Source organism: Chanodichthys erythropterus, chromosome 1 (assembly GCF_024489055.1).
Source record: "Chanodichthys erythropterus isolate Z2021 chromosome 1, ASM2448905v1, whole genome shotgun sequence".
NCBI lineage: Eukaryota > Metazoa > Chordata > Actinopteri > Cypriniformes > Xenocyprididae > Chanodichthys > Chanodichthys erythropterus.
Genome location: NC_090221.1, coordinates 29,471,132 through 29,482,764, shown reverse-complemented (window position 1 = coordinate 29,482,764; position 11,633 = coordinate 29,471,132). Strand labels below are relative to the sequence as shown.

Below are 11,633 nucleotides of genomic sequence, written 5' to 3'. Positions count from 1 at the left end.
AACAGTAGCAGAGACAGAAACCTAACATACCTCATCTAATTGTTCCACAGCAAGCATCACATGGATAACTCGAGGGTCGACCACTTGTGTCTCCTCACCCTGCAATGATAAACCATGATTGACACATCAAGCCTAAATCAGCTTCCATCTACTGTACCACATGAATCAGTCAATGGTAACACCATTAGTTTCTAAACGGACAGAGTACTGACGTTCACACAGACCTGGTCCATGGTAATCTCCATAATGTGAGAAACAGGATCATGCTGAGATACCAGTCCCAGGGCCCAGGGCTCCTCAAACTCCGGCTGGTACACCTGTACTCGCCGACCCTGAATAGTGTAAGATCCTGCACAAAACATAAAAGAAGTAAAGCTTATATTATCAGCTTAAAGTGGTAGCTTACCCAAAAATTAAAATTTTGTCATCAGAATTTTCATTTTAGGGTGAACTATCCCTTTATATATTGCATGACTTCATTTCAGGCTTTGCACAGGTAAGTTTACTCAGGCACGTTTATAGAGTTGGAGTTTATTTATAGTTTGATGACACTGACCTTTCCGCAGGATCTCCTGAAGCTCAGAGTCTCTGTGCCAGCTGCTGATGGCAGCTTGAAGTGCCGGCTGCTCTTGTAGCAGAGAGTGTCTAAAATCTTTTTCAGTCTGAAGAAAGAAAGATCATCTGTTTCATCTATTTCAATTTGAACTTTTACAATGCAAAAGTTCTGCATTAGTAAATATATAAAGTGATCAGAATGCAGATCTTAAGATGGTCACCAACCTCAAAAGTGTGCAGTGTATTCCCATTAGGGAGAAATGCCAAAGTTCTTGGTCCAAAGAACTCGACAGGAACCAGAGATCCCAAACCCACACGATCAACCAGCGGTTTGAACACCTGAAGATTGAGACAAAAGACAACATGTGGGTTCGGGAAACCAGTATCGCATGCACAAACGAGTTATTAAAACTCTTTATTCATTCACTCTTACAAGAGTTCTAATCTAAACAATTGCCCAAAAATTTTTCTAATCAAACTATAACTACAACAAAAAAAAAAATTAATGACTGACAATATGGAGATGGTGTAATACATCTGCTGCTCTCGACTTGTATTTAAGTCACCATGAAATAAAAATTCACAATTCTTATTTTTGGAAATATGCAGCGTTTTTTATAAATTATTTATCGGTGCATGTCGTTATGTTTTTTTTTTAATTAATCTTTAATCAAAATAACAACCCTGTCAACCTGTCACTCACATCAGATCCACCAATTGCAAACCACAACCATCCAATTAATTCCCCATAGAAAAAAATCAAGTCCCGTCCTACATTTTTTCTTGTTTGTGAAGCTGTTTAACTCAGATTTAAGTCACAAATAGGAAAGAAAAAGACTAGCGATGACTAAGATCGGTCTTGGATGATCAGATCACAAGTGGCAAATGATGGAAAAAAATACCAGGATGGAAAGAGTGGAATCCCAGTGTGCATCTGTACTCACCAATGCTGGCCATTGAGTTGCAGCCGCTCCTAGAGCAGCGGAGAGGGAAGGGTCGCTGCAGCTGGCCCAGACGATGGCACTCTCCATGAGAACCGCACGCACCTCGTCCCCGTACACCTGCACCCATGAGCGCTGCCGCCAACGGCTTTCTTCAAATTCCACAAACACCTACAATGAAGATGGAAGGTTGGCATCTTTGCAGAACACCAAAAGTAAAATGCTGCACTCTACCCAACCTTTTTTGTCTTATTTACCACAACAACTCCATCATAGGGCTCAGGTACCCCTTCAGCACTGTTAAAGGGTTAGTTCACACAAAAAATGAAAATTCTGTCATTAATTATTCACCCTCATTTCGTTCCAAACCTGTAAGACTTTCGTTCATCTTCGAAACGCAAATTAAGATCTTTTTAATGAAATTTGAGAGCTTTCTGTCCCTCCATAGACAGCTACGCGACTAATACTTTCACTAAAGACATCATAAAAGTAATCCATGTGACTCCAGTGGTTTAACCTCTATTTTATGAAGCGACTCGTGCGTTGTTTGAGCAAAAACACATAATTTACCACTTTATTTACAAAATTTTAATCTCCAACTTGTGTTCACCAGAGCACCATGACGCAGATGTTGTTGCGTGAACGCGGTAGAAATTGGTAGTTGTCAATGGAGGAACAGAAAGCTCTCTGATTTCATTAAAAAGATCTTAATTTGTGTTCCGAAGATGAACGAAGGTCATATGGATGTAGAACGATGCGAGGGTGAGCAATTAATGACAGAATTTTCATTTATGGGTGAACTAACCCTATATTATTAAAATACGGTGAGTGAAACACACTTATCAAGTAGCTTTCTCTCAAAAATGAATCATTCCATTTTATAATTCAGTTAAAATAATATGTCATTTAAAATAGTATTTAGTTTGAGACATTTGAAGGGCCAAAAAGAAGCATCAAATAGTCTTCTGGATTGATTCCAGTAAAGAACAGATCACTAACAGATGGTAGAAATGAACAGGATTAAATCAAACCAATGCACAAAAAAATATTAAATCTGCATATATTGTCTACCATGTATTTCATTGGTTCTGTACTTGTACTCCACAATCTGGCCATTAAATTGAATCTAATGTAATTTAATCCACGACCAAAGACTGACAGAAAATCATATTTTAAATAAAGTTTGCCTTTATGAATATTGAATAAATTATATTTCCTAAGTATGTATCCATTTAATCTAAATAGAATTAAACCATTTATAAAAGCTCTCATTCTCCATCATTAAAAAAATGAATACAACTTCAAAGGCAATATGACATAAACAATGGTCATTCCCTTTGTAGTCATAACGAGTATGTTTAATCGATCTGATGTATGAATTTATCGTGCTGAATGTATTTTAATCACAACGGGCCTTTACTGAATCTACTGCGGTGTAAAAAAAACTAGTAAACTGCCTAACAAGACAGCATCAATGACTCCCAAAAATACAGTCGGCTCACTAGGATTTAAGCCAGCCCATATCTGCAGCTAGCTACTTAGCTAACTAGCACTCCAAAACACATTTAATTTCTCTCTGCATATTTCTCCCTCAATTCAGAATAAGATGCAACCTAGAGTCATGTCTTATTGTGTTACACTTTGAAACTGACGAATGCACCAGTGTTTATTCGCACGGGCTGGTTTTGTTTGATGTTTTGACGGTGTGTTGTTGTTGTTGTGTCGGTCTCACCTCCACCCCCGGGCTGGCCAGCCCGATCACACTGACCGCCCGCACGGTGCCGCGGAGCCAGGCCGCCTGCTCCATCCCACCGCCCGCCGCTGCAGCCGCGGAGCTCTCGTCATTGAGCAGCAGCAGCAGCCGCTTCCCGATCAAACCGAGCGAGTCCCCCATATTACAACCACCATGAAGAAAGCGACTTCCTCCGAGCTCCGCTAAAATCCGAGATCAATCGTGCCTGAGCTAAATCAGTCAATTATTATAGCCACATATATGAATGACTGCAGCTTATGCGCGCAGGATTTGCACCGTTAAGCTGAGACGATTGAGAACGCGCTTAACTTGGAAGGTAAGGTGTTATTGTTCGAGCTACAGCCCCTTGTCCTCATCCGCCATTTAGCTGTGCAGTAATCAAACGCACCCCTCGTACTGCTGCGGGACTGCGCTTCACTGGCTACCGGAGAAATAGAGCAGCGCCCCCTGCTGGACACTGTACGCGCCATACACAGTGAACGCACTCTCTGGAGGTCTGTATGGGAGGGTCACGCCAAACTCTCGCGAGATTTATCTGCGCTTATTTGGAGTCGCGCAGCAACGAGATGAAGCGTCCGCGTTTTAAACCTACTAACAATAATTAACAGCTACAGACTTCCCCCAATTTTATTTTGTGTAAATATGTTTTAATGATTAAGACTATTCCCAGTGGCATATTAAACATATCCGAGCCAAATCCTCTACTAATGATAGCCTACATACAACCTTCAAAATCCCTAACTTTTTAATGGCCTCTCCTTTGTGAACTCCTTAAGTATTGGATCCTCCATATAATCAAAACAGCTTAAACCTCACCAGAGACCTACACTCTTAAAATAACATTTTCAAAAGGGTGTTTTTGCAACAATCCCATCAATTCTGGTTCCCTGAAGAACCTTTCAGAGTCTTAAAAGAACCATTTTTTTTCTTGGTGTAAACAACATTTTAATAACATTTTTGCACTACAAACCATAAAGAATCCTTTTGTGGAATGAAAAGGTTCCATGGATGTTAAAGGTTCTTTTTGGAACAAATGAATGCCAAAAAATAACCTTTATTTTTAAGAGTGTGTCATGGCACAGCATCAGGAAATACCTTGAAGTTAAACATGTTAGAATTTCTAACAAATGTCTAATTATTAATATCTAATTATTCATCAGTGTTATCCTGTAAATGATAAAGATATTATTCAATATATATGTATATATTATATATATTATGTATATATTATATATGTAGATATTGATCTTTTTTATTGCATTTTCCCCTTTCATTTTGGATTGACTTTTAAATGTACATGATAGAAAGAAGAAAAACACTTTTCATAAAAACATCATTAATTAATATTCATCATTAACATCGTTTTATATATATATATATATATATATATATATATATATATATATATACACACACACATATATAAACTGAACTAAATACAGTGCCCTCCACTAATATTGGCACTCTTAATAATTATGAGCAAAGGCGGCTGTGAAAATAAATCTGCACTGTTTATTCTTTTGATCTTTCATTCAAAAAATTCACAAAATTATAACCTTTCATTGAAGTAAAACAATTGAAAGTGGGGGAAACATAATGTGAAATTTATTCCAAGAAATTCTTATGAGTAAAATATCTCTGAAGTATATTCCTATTCATATTTATTTTTTTAGCACAACAGGGCCATCATGAACATGAAATTGTCCAGCCATGATTTCCTGTTCCACAGGAGTACAAATATGTGTAAACACAACAGCCAAATTCCCGTAATCATTCATCACAATGAGTAAAACCAAAGAATATAGTTCTGATGTGCAACAAAAGATTGTTGAGCTTCACAAATTAGAAAGTGGCTGTAAGAAAATAACTAAAGCATTGAAAATCCCCATTTCCACCATCAGGACAATAATTCCAATCAACTAAAGATGTTACAAATCTGCCTGGAAGAGGACGTGTGTCTAAATTGTCTTAAAGCACAAAGAGGAAAAGAGTTTGGCCAAAGACTCTCCAAGGATCACAGCTGGAGAACTGCAGAGATTAGTTGAGTCTTGAATCTCAGAAAGCCTAAAAAAAATGATCAAACAGCACTTACATCCCCACAAGATGGATGTTTCAAGAAAAATCATCTGCTCTCATCCAGAAACAAACTCCAGCATATTCAGTTGTCAGACAAGACTGGAACTTCAAACGGGACCGGCTTCTATGGTCAGATGAAACTAAAAAAAGAGCTTTTTGGCAGCAAACCCACCAGATGGGTTTGGTGCACACATGGATAAAAAGTGCCACATGCCCACGGTCAAATATACTGCTGGATCTTTAATACTGTGGAACTATTTTTCTGCTGGAGGTCCTGGACATCTTGTTCAGATACATGGCATCATGGATTCTATCAAACACTAACAGATAAAAAAATCAAAACCTGACCGCTTCTGCTAGAAATCTTATAATGGGCTGTGGTTAGATCATCCGTTAGGACAATGATCCAAAACAAACATCAAAACCAGCACAAAAATGTGTCACTGAGCACAAAATGAAGCTTCTGCCATGACCATCCCAGTCCCCTGACCTGAACCCTAAAGAAAATGAGTGGAGTGAACTGAAGAGAAGAAGCACCAACATGGAGCAGGAATCTGAAGGATCTGGAGAGATTCTGTATGGAGGAATGGTCTCTGATCTCTTCTCAGGTGTTCTCCAAACTCATCAGGCATTATAGAAGAAGACTCAGAGCTGTTATCTTGGGAAAAGGACGTTGCAATAATTGGATGCCAATAATTGTGGCCAACGTGAAGTTGAAAAACATTTATTTCATAATGAGCTTTTCCCCCAATTTCAATTATTTTCCTTAAATGAAAGGTTAGAATTTTGTGAATTTTTTGAATGAAAGATCAAAAGGATAAACAATGCAGATTTATTTTCACAGCCGCCTTTGCTCATATTTACTAAGTACATTCTAGAGCGGGGATTCCCAAACACATTCCTGGAGCCTCCCCAGCACTGCACATTTTGCATGTCTCCTTTGTCTGACACCCGTTTCAGGTCTTGGAGTCTCGACTAATGAGCTGATGATCTGAATTAGGTGTGCTTGATTAAGGAGACATGGACATGCAGTGTTGGGGACGCTCCAGGAATGTGTTTGGGAACCCCTGTTCTAGAGCACTGCTGGAGATATTTTGTCAGGAGAAACTTTGTGTTTTTTCTGGTAAAAACAATCCACTATACTGCCTGTAAAAGTCATGTAAAAATAGAATGGCTTTTCACACACACTTTTCACTTTATTGACTTAATGTAAAATATCCTCACATATTAATGTGTCAAAAACAGAAGGGTCCTCTATTGTTGGTGATCTGAGACTCACCACACATAGCATGCCATCTGTCTTCTCTTGAGATGATGATGATGATTCCTGGAATTCATGAACAGGTGGGATGAGAAGATAGACGGGGGAGAATGAGAGAGGGCGTCCCACAGGGAATGATCCCTGGTGTTGGCTGATAAAGCATCCCAGCAGGATTTGATCTTTGAAAATCATGGAACTGTGAGAATTCAGTGTTTCTTTTGCCAGCAGGGGCCGCAAGAGACCATTCTCAATAGGCACTGTTTATGAGGGGCCTCCATCATGGTTAGGAAGAAGATTTCAGTCTCTTGGTACTATAACCACTAGGATTTTTGAGATATGTTTGGGATACAGATGACTGCTGAGACCTGACAGGAGCATCTTATCTATGGCAGGCAAATCTCTGGAAATCTGAATAAAGTCATAAATAAACAATTTTGACATCCGTTTTTTTTCTTGAATGATGAGTTAAGGTAACCCGACAATCTTTTTGATGTTTGGGTTAACTACCCCTTTAATATTTTGATAATTGTCTAATTATATTCCAATTATAAAAATTATTTTTATAATTAGCCTCTCTCTAAAGCTCCTAAATCTAGTTTAATTCAAAGGTTCGTGTAACTGTGACGATGTAAAATGTGTTTTCTCCACTAGATGGTGACATTTCAAAACAATCAGTTCAGCTTCGCTTGGCTTGAAGTTCAAAAGATGCATGGCTCTCATGCAAGACAGCGGTAAACAGGATAATACAACATTATTATTTCCAAAATAATTAAATGTTAATAAACGATAATAAATACCAAATTTTAGATTCACCTACGGAGCCCCTAAAGGGACGTGGTGGTGGAAAAAAAAATTGGGATGGGAGGATTTTTTTTTTTTTTTTTTTTTCAAAGTCTTTTGCGTTCCCTCGCAAAGATATGATCGTTCCCTTGCTGTGAGCTCGGACAAACACTTCACCTTTAATGTCCCGCTGGCTGGCAGTAGTGTTTCGGTCAACTCCATACGTTGATAATGCACACAAATAATGCGCGGCTCATTTAGTTTGAACTTGTTGGACTCAAATATAAAGAAATGCAGTCAGTGCTAAACTCAAGGAGTTCAGTAAAGTTGGCAATATATTCACAGATTCGAGCTTCCCGGATCAATAACTCGTGAGCTAAACGTTGTTAAAACACAAATGCAGCTAGTGTGACCTAGACAACGAGCTACAACAACCCAATTTTCCTCAAATGTGCTTTATAATAAATTGGTCTCTATGAGCAGGCGGCGGAGACAAGTCTGAAGGGACCGTCTGAAAAGTGCAAAACCCTTTTGCTCATTTTATATTATGAAAAATACTCAATAACTTCACTGTAACACTGTACTGTCACCAAATTCATACATCACTGCTCTCCTGCTGGTTGTACTGGAACACTTCGTTTGATTTTTTTTTTTTTAAATGCATAACCTTTATGAGTAATTATTATGAAACAACATCAATAACTTCACTGTTATTAGTAAAAATATTAAATAAATTGTAATGCCATCAAATTCAGAAAGCAATTATGCAAAAGCTGCTGTAAGTATGTAAGCTGTGTACCAAAATCATGTGTAAAGAAGGCCTTTGAGTACTTGCTAAACTAAGTGTTGTAGTTCCTATTACCATCAGGAGAGCAGTGATATATGTACTGAATTTGGTGACAGTAGTGTGTTACAGTGAAGTTATTGAGAATTTTTCATAATATAAAATGAGCAAAAGGGTTTTGGGTTTTGCACTTTTCAGACGGTCCGGTCTCCGCCGCCTGCTCATAGAGACCAATTTATTATAAAGCATATTTGAGGAAAATTGGGTTGTTGTAGCTCATTGTCTAGGTCACACTAGCTGCATTTGTGTTTTAACAATGTTTAGCTCACGAGTTGATCCGGGAAGCTCGAATCTTTTGCCAACTTTACTGAACTGATTGAGTTTAGCACTTACTGCATTTCTTTGAGTCCAACAAGTTCAAACTAAATGAGCCGCGCATTATTTGTGTGCATTATTAACGTATTTTACTAACTGAAACACTACTGCCAGCCAGTGGGACATTAAAGAGGAGGTGTTTGTCCGAGTTCACAGCAAGGGAACGATCATACCTTTGCGAGGGAAAGCAAATTTCTTTGCGATTTTTTTTTCCTCCCATCCCAAATTATGGCTCCATAGATTCCTGCCTATACAGCACATAAAGACGTAGCTATACCAAAACATACAGATGCTGGTCATATAAGTAGAATATCATGAAAAAGTTGATTTATTAATTCCATTCAAAAAGTGAAACTTGTATATTATATTCATTCATTACACACAGACTGATATATTTCAAACATTTATTTCTTTTAATTTTGATGATTATAACTGACAACTAAGGAAAATCCCAAATTCAGTATCTCAGAAAATTAGAATATTACTTAAGACCAATACAAAGAAAGGATGTTTAGAAATCTTGGCCAACTGAAAAGTATGAACATGAAAAGTATGAGCATGTACGGCACTCAATACTTATTTGTGGCTCCTTTTGCCTGAATTACTGCAGCAATGCGGCGTGGCATGGAGTCGATCAGTCTGTGACACTGCTCACGTGTTATGAGAGCCTAGGTTGCTCTGATAGTGGCCTTCAGCTCTTCTGCATTGTTGGGTCTGGCATATCGCATCTTCTTCTTCACAATAATCCATAGACTTTCTATGGGGTTAAGGTCAGGCGAGTTTGCTGGCCAATTAAGAACAGGGATACCATGGTCCTTAAACCAGGTACTGGTAGCTTTGGCACTGTGTGCAGGTGCCAAGTCCTGTTGGAAAATGAAATCTGCATCTCCATAAAGTTGGTCAGCAGCAGGAAGCATGAAGTGCTCTAAAACTTCCTGGTATACGACTGCGTTGACCTTGGACCTCAGAAAACACAGTAGACCAACACTAGCAGATGACATGGCACCCCAAACCATCACTGACTGTGGAAACTTTACACTGGACCTCAAGCAACGTGGATTGTGTGCCTCTCCTCTTCCTCCAGACTCTGGGACCCTGATTTCCAAAGGAAATGCAAAATTTACTTTCATCAGAGAACATAACTTTGGACCACTCAGCAGCAATCCAGTCCTTTTTGTCTTTAGCCCAGGTGAGACGCTTCTGACGCTGTCTGTTGTTCAAGAGTGGCTTGACACAAGGAATGCAACAGCTGAAACCCATGTCTTGCATGCGTCTGTGCGTAGTGGTTCTTGAAGCACTGACTCCAGCTCCAGTCCACTCTTTGTTAATCTCCCCCACATTTTTGAATGGGTTTTGTTTCACAATCCTCTCCAGGGTGCGGTTATCCCTATTGCTTGTTTTTTTCTACCACATCTTTTCCTTCCCTTCGCCTCTCTATTAATGTGCTTGGACACAGAGCTCTGTGAACAGCCAGCCTCTTTTGCAATGACCTTTTGTGTCTTGCCCTCCTTGTGCAAGGTGTCAGTGGTCGTCTTTTGGACAACTGTCAAGTCAGCAGTCTTCCCCATGATTGTGTAGCCTACAGAACTAGACTGAGAGACCATTTAAAGGCCTTTGCAGGTGTTTAGAGTGTGGCACCAAGTGTCTTCAATATTGAACCTTTTCACAATATTCTAATTTTCTGAGATACTGAATTTGGGATTTTCCTTAGTTGTCAGTTATAATCATCAAAATTAAAAGAAATAAACATTTGAAATATATCAGTCTCTGTGTAATGAATGAATATTATACAAGTTTCACTTTTTGAATGGAATTAGTGAAATAAATCAATTTTTTGATGATATTCTAATTATATGACCAGCACCTGTATATGTAGCCATGCCATATCTAGGCCAGATGTACCAGTTATCTGCCACATTTGGCCCAAAAGTTCTTGCTATCTAAGCTCCTATTTGGCATTATTCTCTAATTTAATTATTCATTAGGCCTACAAATCCAGCGTTAGCATCAGTTCTGGCAGGTCACGTCAATCAAGCTTGCAGCAGCTGACTTCAAGGTGGCTCACGTCTACCTAATAGGCATACAACGCACAGCATCTATATATAAGCTCCTCAGTATTATCAGCAGCTCTTGCATTTCTCAGGAGCTAATTACCCTCCTCCATCCCCAGCTCCTCTTTTCTTCAGTCAGGATTCCCCTGAATCAGACTAATTCTTGAAATATGTGTACATGTTAAATTATTGACATTAATTATATCTGCATATGTTCTGTTCTGTTCACCCTAGGGGGGTTATTGCTGCTCTCCCTGCTCTTATCCAGGCTAAATGGATGCAGAGGGAGTTCTTGCCCAGAACAGAACCATACCGCCAATACAAACTCTATGCAATTATCAATCATATTTGATGAGTGGTCTTGACAGAAATTATATAATCAGCTGCATAACAGAAAAGTTTGTTCCCTTTCTGCTGTAATGACAGCAGCACTATAAACCCCACAAATTTGTGCAGAAAACAGATTCATGTTATCTAGCATAATGTTTGAGAGGGTCATTCCTATGTTCCCCAGATTTATATGACACATAATGAGCACATGAAAAGGGTCCCATGTTTTCTGTGTAAATAGCACATTCCTATAAAAAATGTTTGTAATATTAACAGTAAAACACTGTAAAAATGCTATAGTAAAAACCTGTTAATTGGTAACGGCAAGTTCTTTTACCATACGGTGAAAACCTGTGATATATTTAACAGACATTTTATGTAATTTTATGGGAAAATACTGTTAAATGAACAGATTTTGGAAGCAATCTTATAATACAGTGACAAAACGTAAACTGTCATTCCTACAATTGTCTGCGTCACTGTGTGACTATTAACATTTAATGGTATTTTGTTTATATAATAGTTTCTTGTTCGTTTTTGTAATTAATTATGTATATTAAGGGTTTATGTTACATCTTATGTTGTTTAAATGATGTTTGTTGGTTTACTTTAGTGTCATGTTTGATAGCATGGTGGTGTTTTGTATTTGTGTGTATGACACTGTGTACACCTTCTATATATTCAGTATTTTATTAGTATAATATACAGGTACAAAACAGGTTTTATT

General features: G+C 38.3%; 1 protein-coding gene across 5 annotated transcripts in view; it reads right to left on the bottom strand.

The window, feature by feature from the left end:
- The window catches only part of kdm3b (lysine (K)-specific demethylase 3B), a 30,788-nt gene extending 27,161 nt beyond the window's left edge, over positions 1–3,627 (bottom strand). For all 5 annotated transcript variants that reach the window (XM_067365756.1, XM_067366451.1, XM_067366886.1 and 2 more), the window contains exons 1-6: positions 3,229–3,627; positions 1,500–1,667; positions 781–894; positions 557–662; positions 225–349; positions 31–99 (exon numbers count right to left, since the gene is read on the bottom strand). In XM_067365756.1, the coding sequence (XP_067221857.1) occupies positions 31–99; positions 225–349; positions 557–662; positions 781–894; positions 1,500–1,667; positions 3,229–3,390 (744 nt within the window). In that variant the 5' untranslated portion in view covers positions 3,391–3,627. The remainder of the gene's footprint in view (positions 1–30; positions 100–224; positions 350–556; positions 663–780; positions 895–1,499; positions 1,668–3,228) is intronic.
- Positions 3,628–11,633: the final 8,006 nt, after the last annotated feature.